The 15,006-nt window shown below is 50.9% G+C and overlaps 1 protein-coding gene across 1 annotated transcript; it reads left to right on the forward strand.

Moving 5' to 3' along the window:
* The first annotated feature begins 11,069 nt into the window (after positions 1 to 11,069).
* PLA2G1B (phospholipase A2 group IB) lies at positions 11,070 to 14,531 on the forward strand. The gene is made up of 3 exons (XM_081114044.1): positions 11,070 to 11,223; positions 11,718 to 11,845; positions 14,321 to 14,531. The coding sequence occupies exons 1-3, from the start codon at positions 11,117 to 11,119 to the stop codon at positions 14,443 to 14,445; spliced, it is 360 nt and encodes a 119-aa protein (XP_080970170.1). The 5' UTR covers positions 11,070 to 11,116; the 3' UTR covers positions 14,446 to 14,531.
* The last annotated feature ends 475 nt before the right edge of the window (positions 14,532 to 15,006 follow it).

The raw sequence follows: 15,006 nt of genomic DNA on the forward strand, positions 1-15,006 counted from the left end.
TGCTGGGCTTGGGAGTGTTGTGTGTGTCTGTGCGCCGTCAGGTCTGGTTTGCCGATGACACCGTTTTCACGTTCTCTTGTTTTCCTCCCGGAGCAGTATGTGGTTCACTCCTACGGAAACGGAAACGTGCCCTGGCCGGGTGGCTCAACTGGCTGGGGCATCGTCCCAGACACCGAAAGGTTCCAAGTTCGATTCCCAGCCGGGTCCCACATCCAGGCTGCTGGTGATCCCGGGAAGCAACCAACCTACCAATGTTTCTCTCACATGGATGTTCCTCTCCCTTCAGCTCTCTCTAAAAAGCAGTAAAAACATACCTTCAGGCCCGGCCAGAGTGGTGCAGTGGTTGAGGGTCAACCTATGAACCAGGAGGTCATGGCTCGATTCCCAGTGTGGGGTATGCAGGAGGCAGCCGATTGATTATTGATTCTCTCTCCTCATTGATGTTTCTATCTCTTCCTCTCCTTTCCTCTCTGAACTCATTCTCTCTCTCTCTCTCTCTCTCTCTCTCTCTCTCTCTCTATATATATATATATATATATATATATATATATATATAACATATCCTCAGGTGAGGATTTTTTTAAAAAAAAAACGTCGCTTATTTGGATATGATTTGGAAAAACTATCAAAAAGATATTTTGAGACAAAAACCTCTAAAAATGGTCTTATTTTTGTTAGGTGTGACCATGACATTGTAATTATATTTTTTACAAATTTCTCCTTGAAGGCTTTTTCTCTCAGATCAGAGGCAAAGTAGGGATGCCTAGTCTGGCCATATATATATATATATGAATCTGAAGTCAATATATATATATTGATCTTGAGAGAGAGAGATAGAAACATCAATGATGAGAGAGAATCATTGATCCGTTGCATCCTGCACACTCCACACTGGGGATCAAGCCCACAACCATGTGCCCTGACTAGGAATCGAACCATGACCTGGTTCATAGGTCAAAGCTCAACCACTGAGCTACACCAGCTGGGCCTGGCCACTTCTATTCAAGATAGTATTGGAAGTCCTACCCAGAGCAAGTAGGCAAGAAAAAGGAATGACACCATCCATATTGGAGAGGAAGAAGTAAAATTATCTGTTTGCAGATAACATGATCTTATATGTAAAAACAAAAACAAAACTCCAAAGATTATACACACAAACACAACTAATAAAAGAATTCATCAAAGTTGTTGGATACAAATATCAATTGTGTTTCTACACATTAACAATGAACAATCAGAAAAGTAAATTTAAAAACAATGAACTTAAGCAAGGAGGTGAAAGGCTTGTACAGTGAAAACTACAAAATAATGCTGGAAGAAATTAAGACACAAATAAGTGGAAAGACATCCTATGTTCATGGATTGGAAGACTTAATACTGTTAAGATGTCCATACTACCCAAGCGACCTGCAGGTTCATCGCAATACCTATCAAAACCCAATGGCATTTCTAGCAGAAATATAAAAATTTATCCTAAAATTCATACAGAATCTCAAGAGACCCCAAACAGTCCAATCAATTTTGAAAAAGTTGGTGGTTCACACTTTCTGATTTCAAAATATGTTACAGCCCGAGCCGGTTTTGCTCAGTGGTTAGAGCCTGCGGACTGAAAGGTCCCAGGTTCAACTCTGGTCAAGTGCACATGCCCGGGTTCCGGGCTCGATCCCCAATTTGGGGTGTGCAGGAGGCAGCCGGTCAATGAGTCTCCCTCATCATTGATGTTTCTAACTCTTTCCCTCTCCCTTCCTCTCTGAAATCAATAAAAAATAAAAATATGTTACAAAAGCTATGGTAATCAAAACAAGGAGGTACTGGCACAGAGACAACAGAGACAGACGAGCCAAGGGGATAGAAGAGAGAACCCAGAAATAAACCCTCACTAATATGGGCAAATGATCTTTGCCAAGGGTGCCAAGGGCGCCAATGTGGAAAGGAAAGTCTCCAACAAATGGTATTAGGAAAACCTGATATCTACATGCAAAAGAATGAAGCTGGACCCTTATCTGACACCATCTACAAAAATTAGCTCAACTTGAATTTAAGACCTAGATTTAAGATCTGAAACTACAAAACTCCTGGAGAAAACATAGGGAAAGCTTCATGGCGCTGGAGTTGGCAATAATTTCTTGGAACCAACATAAAAAAGCACAGGCAATCGCCCTAACCGGTTTGGCTCAGTGGATAGAGCGTCGGCCTGCGGACTGAAGGGTCCCAGGTTCGATTCCGGTCAAGGGCATGTACCTGGGTTGCGGGCACATCCCCAGTAGGGGGTGTGCAGGAGGCAGCTGATCAATGATTCTCTCTCATCATTGATGTTTCTATCTCTTGCTCCCTATCCCTTCCTCTCTGAAATCAATAATACATATATGTGTGTGTGTGTATATATATATATATGTTTGTTTATTTATTTATTTTTTTAAAGAACAGACAGCAAAATAGACATATTGGGACTACTTCAAGCATGAAAACTTTTGTGCATCCAAGGACACAACAAAGTGAAAGGCAGTCTGAGGAATGGGAGAAAATATTTGCAAATCATCTGTCCGAGGAGAGGTTAATATCCAGCATATCTTTCTGGGGATGGACAAGAGAGGTAGCGAATGGATGCCGCTAGGAAAGTTAGGGGACTCATAAAATCCAGGTGCTGAGGATGGTGACTTTGGGTGTGGAAAAGGTGTAGGTGCTTTGGTTACTGCCTCCGTTTGCTCCTCTGTGATAGCAGTGACAGCAGGCAACCTGTGTGAAGCTCTCCGTACTCAGAGGATTTGCTGCTGCTCTTGTTGCCATTATTATTACTATTATTATTATTGTCATTATTATTAAAGAGAGCCCTGGACAAAGAGGCAGGCACACACAGGTTCAATTCCAATCTCCACTCCTCGGAAGGTGCAACTTTAAGCAAGTTACTTAAGCTCTTTGGACCTGTTTTATCATCTGTAACTAGGGGAAGATGATGAAACGGTAATGGCTGTGCCAGAAGGTTAGGGCTGAAAAACAGTGTACAGAGAGCCCGTAGCACAGTGCCAGGCACACAGACGCACTCACCAAACGGTAGCTGCTTTTAGGCATTTCCTGGAAGCAGGGCCGTGTCTTCCAGGGGCCGGGCCGGTGTGACCTTGCTGGGTGTGGGTGTGCGTCACCTGAAGGAGCCGAGAAGCTATCCTTAGCTGTTTTTTCCACTGGAGCGTGTGATTTCCCAGCTGGGAGCAGCCGGGCGGTACACACCTGTGCATGAACCTGGGCAGCAGAAGGTCAGGGCACAGAGTGCAGGGGCCTGAACCACGCTCTCCACCTCCGTGTCCCCTGCAGAGGTTTGCATTGTCAAGTTAGCAGGTCTCTTTCCAGGAACAGAATGTTCGATTGCACGTGGGAATTTGCGCAGACTGCCTTTGTGGAAAGCCTCCAGCTGGCTGGGGGAGGGGGCGAGGAGGAGGGGAGTGGCAGGACTAACCCTCCTCTGGCCTCCAGGGGCTTTCCACACTCCCACCCACGACTACAGGTCCCTGTCATGAGATGATATTGCGGTGTGAGCACCAGGCCCAACTCACCGCTTGGTCCTGCTGTGTGACATGGGAGCAGCTCCTTAACCTCTCTGAGCCTATCATTGTTTTCTCTGTAAAATGGAGTTTGTAATTGGACCCACCTCAGAGGTCTGTGCCAGGTTCTTAGCCTGGGACCTGGACTAGAGTTAGCGCTCGGTTAAATGGTAGTTAATCCTATTAGCCTAGAGCAGAGGTTCTCAACCTGTGGGTCGCGACCCCTTTGGGGGTCAAACGACCCTTTCACAGGGGCCGCCTAAGACCATCGGAAAACACATATATAATTACATATTGTCTTTGTGATTAATCACTATGCTTTAATTATGTTCAATTTGTAACAATGAAATTGGGGGTCACCACAACATGAGGAACTGTATTAAGGGGTCGCGGCATTAGGAAGGTTGAGAACCACTGGCCTAGAGGGTTTGGTAGCACCAGCTAAGCCCCCTTTCTCAGACACCCCCACCCGAGCAGTCCCTCGCCCTCTGCCATTCTGACCCCAAAGAACCCACATGGGGGACTCAGCATTCTGCGGGCCACGCCTGCCCTTTCCTTGGGCAGCCCTCACTCATTCTGGAGGCTGCAGAGACAGCCATTCATCAGCTGACCCTACTCTCCCTCTCACAGCCCCCCCCCCCCACCTCTGTGACATCCTGCCCAGCTGTCCCCTCGAACCTGTGATGACAATATTCTGTCTGCGCCGCCCACTGTGACAGCCACCAGCCACATGCATGTAGCTGCCGAATACCCGAAATGCGGCTCGTGTAACTGAGAAGCTGATGTTTAATAGTATTTGTAATGAATTGGAATAGCCCCCTGTGGCTGGCTGGTGGCTACCATATGGGACAGATGTAGAAACCGATAAGGGCAGGCGGCAGGGAAAACCCGAGGCCAAGGGGCAGAATCAGGCCTAAGCAAATCGAGCACTCCCCGCTCCGGCCTCGGCGTCCCGTCCGCCTGCTCAGCGCTGTGCGGTGCCCGCTCCGCTGAAGGGCCTTTCCTGGGACTTGAGATCACACAGGGGGATGTTCCTGCCGCCTGTGCGAGGGAGGGCGCACGCATCCCGGGGTGAGCAGGGCCGGGGCAGGCGAGGCCCACGGACCGCGCAGGTGGAGGGCGCTGGCCGGGAAGGGCGGGCTGGGTCCCGGCGGGCAGGGCCGTTTCCGGCTCTCCCCTGGCCGCGGCCGAGGCTCCGTGTCCTCCTCCGGGAAGTGGCCAAGGTGCGTCCGGGATCAGAGGGGATGCGACAGAGGATGGAGGTGATGAAAAGGGCACTTGTCCGCCGTGATCTTGCCCCCTCAACCCCCGCCAACCACCAGCCCCCAGGCCCCAACCCCCAGCCCCCAGCCCCCAGCCCCCAGCCCCCAGCCCCCAGCACCCAGCCTCCAACCCCCAGCCCCCAGCCCCCAGCCCCCAGCCCCCAGCCCCCAGCCTCCAACCCCCAGCCCCCAGCCCCCAGCCCCCAGCCTCCAACCCCCAGCCCTCAGCCCCCAGCCCCCAGCTCCCAGCCCCCAGCCCCCAGCCCCCAGCCTCCAGCCCCCAGCCCCCAGCCCCCAGCCCCCAGCCCCCAGCCTCCAACCCCCAGCCTCCAACCCCCAGCCCCCAGCTCCCAGCCCCCAGCCCCCAGCCCCCAGCCCCCAGCCTCCAGCCCCCAGCCCCCAGCCCCCAGCCCCCAGCCCCCAGCCTCCAGCCCCCAGCCCCCAGCCCCCAGCCCCCAGCCCCCAGCCTCCAGCCCCCAGCCTCCAACCCCCAGCCCCCAGCTCCCAGCCCCCAGCCCCCAGCCCCCAGCCCCCAGCCTCCAACCCCCAGCCCCCAGCCTCCAACCCCCAGCCCCCAGCCCCCAGCCCCCAGCCCCCAGCCCCCAGCTCCCAGCCCCCAGCCCCCAGCCTCCAGCCCCCAGCCCCCAGCCCCCAGCCCCCAGCCCCCAGCCTCCAGCCCCCAGCCCCCAGCCCCCAGCCCCCAGCCCCCAGCCTCCAACCCCCAGCCCCCAGCCCCCAGCCTCCAACCCCCAGCCCCCAGCTCCCAGCCCCCAGCCCCCAGCCCCCAGCCTCCAACCCCCAGCCCCCAGCCTCCAACCCCCAGCCCCCAGCCCCCAGCCCCCAGCCTCCAACCACCAGCCCCCAGCCCCCAGCCCCCAGCCTCCAGCCCCCAGCCCCCAGCCCCCAGCCCCCAGCCCCCAGCGGAATCACGAGTCCGCGGACTGTCAAGGCCAGCAAGGACAAGGGGGCCTGAGAAACTGCCCCCAGCCAAGCGGGGCCAAGGAGACAGGACACCTGCCGATGATGTGCCCTCTGGGAGTGGATTCTGGAACAGAAAGAGAACATTTGGGCCCTAACCAGTGTGGCTCGGTGGATAGAGCGTCGGCCTGCGGACTCGAGGGTCCCGGGTTCGATTCCGGTCAAGGGCATGTGCCTTGGTTGCGGGCACATCCCCAGTGGGGGGAGTGGAGGAGGCAGCTGATCGATGTTTCTAACCCCCCCTTCCTCTACGTAAAAAATCAATAAAATATATTAAAAAGAAAAGAAAAAGAACATTTGGTAAAAACTAAGGAACTGCAAGTGAGCTGTGAGTTTGAGTTTATAAATACCACATTGAATAGTAATAACATCAATATTGGTTCATTAATCATAACAAATGTACTGTACTGAGATAAAAATGCTCATGAAATGTAAATAAAATTAAAACACAGGGTTTGTGCCAGAGATCACATGGGAACTCAATGGGAAAACACAATTACACAATATGATACGTATATGGTGTGAAAAAATATCCAGAAAAGGTAGCTAGAGAGACAGCAAGCAGATGTGGCTGCCTCGGGCGGAGGGAGAGGGAGTGCTTATGGGAACAGAGCTCTGCTGGGGAGGGTGAAAATGCCCGGGAACTAGGTCGAGGTGATGGTGGTCCCATCCTCTGTGTGCATGTACTGAATGCCACTGAATCATTCACTTTAAAAATAAAATGGTTGCCCTGACCAGTTTGGCTCAATGGATAGAGCGTTGGCCTGCGGACTCGAGGGTCCCAGGTTCGATTCCGGTCAAGGGCATGTACCTTGGTTGCGGGCACATACCCAGTAGGGAGTGTGCAGGAGGCAGCTGATCGATGTTTCTCTCTCATCGATGTTTCTAACTCTCTATCCCTCTCCCTTCCTCTCTGTAAGAAATCAATAAAATATATTTAAAAATAAATAAATAAAATAAAATGGTTAACTTATGCTATGTGAAATTCACCCCCAAAATGTTATGTTAGACATTTTTAAATATTTTTTTTATTGATTTCAGAGAGGAAGGGAGAGAGAGAGAAACATCAATGATGAGAGAGAATCATTGATCGGCTGCCTCTTGCACACTCCACACTGGGGGTTGAGCCTGTAACCCAGGCATGTGGCCCAACCTGGAATCAAACCCTGTCCTCTTGATTCATAGGTCAATGCTCAAGCACTGAGCCACGCCAGCTGGGTTGTGTAGACATTTGATACAATAGTTCTGAAAACTTTTTTATTCCGTAAGTCTTTTGGGGGTTTTCTTACAAACCCACAGTGGAGAATGGGGAGGGAGCTGGTATCGGTATAGTGGGGAAAAGAAAATAAGACGTGTGCCTTAGAATCAGACATACCTAAGTTTGAGTCCCTACCCTGCCATTTGCTGGCTGTGTGGCCTGGAGCAAGTGACTTTACCTCTCTGAGTCGGCTTCCTCGCCTGCCAAGTGCATGACTGACGGCACCCTTCAACAGGACCCACAACTCAGACCCAGGCACACGAGAAGTCATGGAGGCAACAGTCATTTCCTCCCTGTCCCCCTTCTCCAGGTTGATGGCGTTGCTGGCTTTGCCACCACCACCACCACCACCCCCAGCGATGAAGCTGGGCTCAGTGCCAGGGGGTGGGTAAGAGGGTCAAGATTCCAAGACATGTGATTCCAGAAATAACCCCTTTCCTTAAAAAGTGCTGGTGACGAATACGTACACCTCTTACTGGCAGGGCTTACGTGCATGCGGTCGCCCAAAGCAGACAGACTCAAGGACAGCCCGAAGTCAGCAGGGAGCAAAGCAAACACTACAGCCTTATCTTGGGGCCGCGGGGTGACTATAAGAAGGGAGGCCTCCGATGGAGTCAGTCCTTTCTCGCTCATCAGTTTCCCGACAGGATGAAACTCCTTGTGCTGGCTGCTCTGCTCACAGGTAGGCACGTCTTTCCAGCTCCACCCACTTCTAGGGCTACGATCTCACTCTTTTGGAACGGGGGTCACAGGTCACAGGGCTGGCCAGACCTGGAATCTTTTATTATTTTTATTTTATTTTATTAATTAAAAATATTTTTATTGATTTCAGAGAGGAAGAGAAAGAGAGAGAAACAACAGTGATGAGAGAGAATCATTGATCGGCTGCCTCTTGCACAGCCCTCAATGGGGATTGAGCCCACAACCTGCGCATGTGCCCTGATTGGGAATCGAACTGTGACCTTCTGGTTCTTAAGTCGATACTCAACCACTGAGCCACACCGGCTGGGCCAGACTTGGAGTCTTTATTCAGAGCTCCCTGAGGGGCTTAAGATCTCCCATATTGGGATTCCCTCAAATCCCCCCTCAAGCTGGCACCCTTCAACCTTCAGGTGTGAACTCAGATAACCCCCCTCAAAAAGGCCCACCCTGTGCATCCAGGCGAACAAAGACCCCTCTTCTTCCTTCCTACCATGTTGCCTTGGTACAAGGTCCCATCTTCCCAGCACCTATCTTTGCTTGCAATTTGTATCTTGTTGGGTGTGTGTGTGTGTGTGTGTGTTTTTACCCATCTGCATGGGCTCTATGAGAGCAGAGATAGTTCTATTTGCACCGTTATTGAATGAATAAATGGAATCCGACACATTCCCAGCTCATTCATCCTTCTTTCATTCGTTCATTCAACATTGATGGTATCAGAGCCCCAAGGGATCAGGCTCTGGGTTGAGACTGAAGAGTGAGATGAATGAGCCACGCTCCCTGTCAGAGGAACACACACGCAGGAGCTGCATGCGGACTGGCCTCTGCCAAGACAGAGCTGGTGGGATCAGAGCAAGAGAGAACAGGGAAGCAGGAGGTGGGTCTGGAGGTGGGTCATCCCAGCCAGGCTCCTCCGGTCTGAGCAGGCTCCAGGCTCCTGCTCCAGGACACAGCCTCTGCCGGCTGGGCTGCCGCATGGAGGCTGCTGTAGGGGAGGGTGACCCTCCTCTGCCCTGGGATCTAAGCACATGAGTGGGCCCAGTGTCACAGACCAAGGAAAGAGAGGGCAAGGCAGGGGGCAAAGAGACAGCAGTAGTGGCTGATTGAAACAGGACCCCAAAATCATTTCCTGCGTCTTCTCTTTAGGGCACCAAATCTCAGAGGGTCAGGCTCTGCAAATGGGGTGAAGGGATCCTGCTTCCCTAGGGGGCCAAGCTTTGCGCTTGGTTTAGACAGACACTCAGCCAGAGGTAGACTTTTTTAACTTCTTCAGTCGATATTTACTGAGCACCTACTATGAGCCAAGAACTTTAATTCATGTATTGATGATTCCATTCATTTAACTCATCATATATTTATTGAGTGTCTACTGTGTGTCAGGCCCAATGTGAGGTCCTGGGGAGTAAAAGCCCTGAGGCCTGTCCTCGAGGGTATAGTCCTCGGAGAGGGAGGCATTAAATAGATGGAGTACAGATTGTGGGAGGTACTATGAACAAAGAGCATGAAGAGAAGTGATAGCAGGGGAGCCACTTAGCTCGGGTGGCCAGGACGGGCCTTTTGAGGAGGTGGCTTTTAAACCAAGATCTTCCAGCCTTTTTTTTTTTTTTTAATACATATATTTTATTGATTTTTTACAGAGAGGAAGGGAGAAGGAGAGGAATAGAGTGTTAGAAACATCCATGAGAGAGAAACATTGATTCAGCTGCCTCCTGCACACTCCCTACTGGGGATGTGCCCGCAACCAAGGTACATGCCCTTGACCAGAATCAAACCTGGGACCCTTCAGTCCTCAGGCCGACGCTCTATCCACTGAGCCACACCAGTCAGGGCCTTCCAGCCTTTTTAAAGTGAGATGACAAGTGTGCCAGGCAGCGGGAGCAGCGGGTGTGTGGGCCTGGAGGCAGAAGGAGAAGCTGAACTGCTGAGGATGGGAGGCTACAAAGGCCTCCTCACTATTCTTTGCGCTCCCGCCCCACCTCAGCCCCACAATCCCCCACTTAACCCCCTATTTTAGATTCTTCTTACCCTGTTCAAATTTTTTCACCCTCTAGCACATTATCTGATCTGCTTTTTTTAAAAAAATATATTTTTTTATTGATTTCATAGAGGAAGGGAGAGAGAGATAGAAACATCAATGATGAGAGAGAATCATTGATCTGATAGGCTGCCTCCTGCAAGCCCCCTGCTGGAGGATCGAGCCTCAACCCAGGCATGTGCCTTTGGCGGGAATCAACCCCAGAACCCTTCGGTCTACAGGCCAACGCTCTGTCCACTGCGCCACACCGGCTGGGGCCTGATCTCCTTTTTTATTACGTTTATTGCTTATTGGCTTTCTCCCCCACTAGGATCTAAGCTCAGTGAGGTTATAGACCTTTAACTTGTCCCCTGATGTATCTCGAGGCTAGGTGCTCAATAAACATTTGCAGAATAAATAATGGAGATGGTTTAAAACCATCCTCATTGAAAACATATGTTCACAAAAACTAGTACACAGATGTTAACGGCAGCACTACTGAGAATAGTGCAAAAGCGGGAACAGCCCAAATGTCCACTAAATGATGAATATATAAAACTGGCCTGTCTGTGCAGTGGAATATCAGTCAGCTATGAAAAGGATAGAAGTGCTAATATACATGTTGTAACATAAATGGACCTCAGAAACGTGATGCTGAGTGGAAGAAGCCCGTCACAGAGGTCACATGTGGTATGATTCCGTTTATACGAAGGGTTCAGAGCAGGCAAATCCGTAGGGCAGAAAGCAGAATGGGGGTGCCAGCAGGGAGGGGGAGCTTTTGCTGATTGGTACAGGGAGTTCTTTGGGGGGGGGGGTGTGATAAAAATGCCTGTCATTAGTGTGATATTTGCACAACTGTGAATTGTACACTTAAAATGGCTAAAATAGTGAATTTTATGTTATATAAATATTGTTTAACTTAAACTGATTTGATTTGAGGGAAAGAGAGAGAGAGAGAGAGACATCGATATGTTGTTCCACTTATTTATGCATCCTTGGTTGATTCTTGGATGTGCCCTGACGGGAGATCAAACCCACAACCTTGGCTCTGGGACGGCACTCTAACCAACTGGGCTACCCGGCCAGGGCCTGTTATGTGAATTTGATCTCAATTTACAAATATGTATGTTTCTTAAAAGTTTTCATTAAAAAGCCCATAGTCACTTTGCCAGGTTTCTGTGTCCAGCTGTGTCCGAGGAGGCAGCTGCCGGCGGTCAGAGGGGGCAGCGGGGGCCTGAGAGCGCAGGCGGGCGGGCCCTGAGCCCCAGGAGCTGGGGGGCCCACGGGACGAGCTTGAACCCGGCCGTGTCTTGCAGTGTGTGCCGCCGAGGGCGGCGTCAGCCCGCGGGCCGTGTGGCAGTTCCGCAACATGATCAAGTGCACGATGCCTGAGAGCGACCCCTTGAGAGATTACAACAACTACGGCTGCTACTGCGGCCTGGGCGGATCCGGCACCCCCGTGGATGAGCTGGACAAGTGAGTGGTTGATCGGCCCGGGGCTGGGGGGCCGGTGAGGGCGCGGGGGGCACGACCCAGGGACCCCCACGAGGAAGCACAGGCAGGGGGTTGCAGACTTGCTAAAGAAACACATGCTCACCTGCTGTCATGTCAGCAGATGGTCAGGGGGCTCTACATGCAGCGCCCGGTGTTGGGGGTGGGACGCGGATGCGGGGACGTGAGGCAGTGGGTGCGGCTGCCCTCTAGTGGCGGGACATTGCCACACACGCCGTCACAGCCACGACTCGATGGGCATTTTCAGAATATATGATCCGACCGTATTCCTGCAAACACCTTTTAAATCGCCTTCAATACACATGAGAAAGGCCTGAAACTTCTTCAAGCCACAAAACCAAAATCCCCCGGCGCCTGTCGGCTAAAACACCCCACCTGCTCCTGAGAGAGCAGACGCGGGCGGACCGGCTGCCCCGCACCTGCTCCTGCCTCAGCCCTTCCCCCTCCTGCACCCCCAGGTGCTGCCAGACACACGACCGCTGCTACGACCAAGCCAAGAAGCTGGACTCCTGCAAATTCCTCCTGGACAACCCCTACACCAAAAGCTACTCGTACAAGTGCTCGGGCTCGGAGATCGTCTGCAGCAGTACGTTCGCCCCTCGTTGGCTTTGGGCCCTCCGCGGGCAGCAGGGACCGTAATCGTGGCATAGCTGCCATTTACTGGTCAATGACTCGGTGCCAGGAACTGTACCATTGTGACCCCCATTTTACAGATGAGGAAACTAAGGCTCGTAAAGAGTGGTGTTTGGCTGTTGAACTCAGGTCTGAGTGACTCACAAGCCTCTGCTCTCAACTGCCATGCTATACTGTTTTATTATTTCATAAAAGAGCCCAGAACTAGCATTTATTTGGTTCTCATTACCCGCCAGGGACTAGGTGAGGCGCGTGTGTGTGTGTGTGAGTGTGTGAGTGTGTGTGTGAGTGTGTGTGTGTGTGAGTGTGTGTGTGTGTGAGTGTGTGAGTGTGTGTGTGAGTGTGTGTGTGTGCGTGTGTGTGTGAGTGTGTGTGTGTGAGTGTGTGAGTGTGTGTGTGAGTGCGTGTGTGCGTGTGTGTGTGAGTGTGTGTGTGTGAGTGTGTGAGTGTGTGTGTGTGAGTGTGTGTGTGTGAGTGTGTGTGTGTGTGAGTGTGTGTGTGAGTGTGTGTGTGTGCGTGTGGGTGTGTGTGTGTGTGTGTGTGAGTGTGTGAGTGTGTGTGTGAGTGTGTGTGTGTGAGTGTGTGTGTGTGAGTGTGTGTGTGTGTGTGTGTGTGAGTGTGTGTGTGTGAGTGTGTGTGTGAGTGTGTGTGTGAGTGTGTGTGTGAGTGTGTGTGCGTGTGGGTGTGCGTGTGTGTGTGTGTGTGTGTGTGTGGTAGGTTTTATTAGCCCCGTTTTCCAGGTCAGGAAGCAGAAGCTCAAACACAGCCACTTGTCCAGAAATCGCACAGCTTGTCCGCGGCAGCTAACATTCGCTCCCCGCTGCTTTCTTTCCTCAAAGTCTCTGGTTTTGAGGAAAGAAATCGAACTATGACCTCGGGATGAAATGTGTCCCTGCATGAGGGCAGATCTGAAGGGCAGACAGATGAAAGGTGCTGTTGCTACTGTACAAACAACAGCAAAATAACCATAATCCCAGCCCAAAAGTGCCACGGAAAACGTTCTCCAGAACCCCACCACCGTTAGGGGTGAAGCGTCATGCCTCCAGCTCACCTCTCTGAATTGTGGGACCACACCCACAACCGTGGCATTTGGGGCACAACACGATAACCAACTGAACTGGCTTCCGCTTCCTATGGCAGAGATAGAAAGTAAAGAAAAAACTTAAACACACTAGATGTTGATAAGTATTGTAGAGGAGATAAAGCAGAGAGAGGAGACAGGAATGGTGGAGAGACGGAGGGGATGTGTATGATTTAAAAGAACGCGGTGAGGGAGACCTCACTGAATGACATCTGCAGAATGGCCTGGAGAGAGGGCGTGACCCACTGGTGGGAAGTGTTTCAAAGGACTTGGGATAAGGGTGAGGGGTCTAAGCCTACCCACAACTCATTTGTGGTTTTTAAAGGAAAGGAGCAGAAAGAAACAAAACTTTAATAAAATGATTGAAGGTAAGGTAAGCAGAGATACACAGTTAATTTATGGATAGTAAAGTTCAAATGCATTTTGAATGTTATCTGCGCTGTTTCTTCTGGTTATAAAAGTAAACAAGGCCAAAGTAATATAATTTCAGAAATATATGTCATGGAAAGTGGAAGGCACCTATAATCCTACTACCCATGGATAACCAGTTATATATATATATATATATATATATATATATATTCAAATTTTTAGGCTTTACTAGTTATTTTTTCCTTTAATAAAATATATTAGGCCCAGCCAGCATGGCTCAGTGGTTGAGCCAGGAGGTTACAGTTCGATTCCTAGTCAGGGCACATGCCCGGGTTGTAGGCTCAATCCCGAGTGTGGGGTGAGCAGGAGGCAACCGGTCAATGATTCTCTCTTATCATTGATGTTTCTATCTCTCTCTTTCCCTCTCCCTTCCTCTCTGAAATATATTTAAAATAAAATAAGATATATTGGAAATATTTCCACATATAGACATAATTATTTTAAATGTCTGTATAATATTCTATTATTTTTTAAATATGAGCTTTAAAGTAGAGAAACTGGCTTTCTAAACTTCACTAAGTTGAAATTTAAAATACTTTGCTGCGTTAAGTGTATGCTTCAGTGTTGTCCATATGGTTTATAACGGCTTGCCTATGTTGTCAGGGGTCTGTAGCTATATGGGGGCAACATAGACAAGACTTTCCCAAAGGCAGCGCTCACACCTAGGATCACCAGATAAACGCCGGTTGCCCAGTTAAATTTGGCTCTGACATAGACAACAATTTTTCAGTCTACGTCCCAAACCTTGCATTCATTGTTTATCTGAAACTCTGGCATTTTCATTGCTTAATCTGTCAGCCCTAAATGTGCACCAGTGCAGTGACCGCTGAATTATTCCGGTTATTTTTTCCTGCCCCTGGGTGGTGGACAGCAGGGTCCACCTGGGCTCAGGCCTCTCCTCGTCCTCTTTTCCAGGCAAAAACAAGCCCTGCCAGGCCTTCATCTGCGAGTGCGACCGCAATGCTGCCATCTGCTTTTCCAAGGCCCCGTACAACAAGGAGCACAAGAACCTGAACACCAAGAAGTTCTGCCAGGACTGAGTGCCGCCCGCCTCCGTACCGCCTTGTCCCTGTGGCTGTCGCCTTCCACGGCGCCCGCCCTCCAGTAAAGCACTTTGTTGAAAGGCCTCGCGTTTGGAGATTGTTTTTTTCTCTATCTGCTGAGCACGGCTGGGCCTCTGCCTAGTCCTCCGTGAGGTCATTCTTCCAGCCCTGGAAGTTGAATCCCTCGGATATTTCCAGGAAGTGAGCACCATGACACCTGAGTCATGACGACACCCCTGATGGTTACTCTGGGTTGATGCAGGGGAGGGTGATGGAGGGGCGTCCCAAGCCCCACGTGTGTCTCACCTTCCCTGGGACGCCCTGGGAGGCGTTGGCACTGTTAGTCAAGGCTCCTTCCCTCAGCTGCTCTCAGGAGGACAGGCCCCTAGCCCAGAGCTCTGCAGAGTAAGTAGCAAAGATGGGGCGTGAACCCAATGAGTCCAGGAGAACACACAGGCTTCACCACCTCGACCCGCCTGGAGCAGGGAGCTCTTGTTTCAGTCCCAGCCCAGTCTCTCCTCCTCTCATTTCTCTGCCTCCATTTCCAACCATGTAAAA

This window comes from Myotis nattereri, assembly GCF_964212035.1.
Source record: "Myotis nattereri genome assembly, chromosome: 19".
Taxonomy (NCBI): Eukaryota; Metazoa; Chordata; class Mammalia; order Chiroptera; family Vespertilionidae; genus Myotis; species Myotis nattereri.

What these genes read in the sequence shown, in the direction of transcription:
- PLA2G1B (XM_081114044.1), top strand. Translation starts at nt 11,117, where the DNA reads ATGATCAAGTGCACGATGCCTGAGAGCGACCCCTTGAGAGATTACAAC. An exon ending in CCCGTGGATGAGCTGGACAA is followed by an intron (nt 11,224 to 11,717) that starts GTGAGTGGTTGA and finishes CTGCACCCCCAG; the next exon opens with GTGCTGCCAGACACACGACC. An exon ending in CTCGGAGATCGTCTGCAGCA is followed by an intron (nt 11,846 to 14,320) that starts GTACGTTCGCCC and finishes CCTCTTTTCCAG; the next exon opens with GCAAAAACAAGCCCTGCCAG.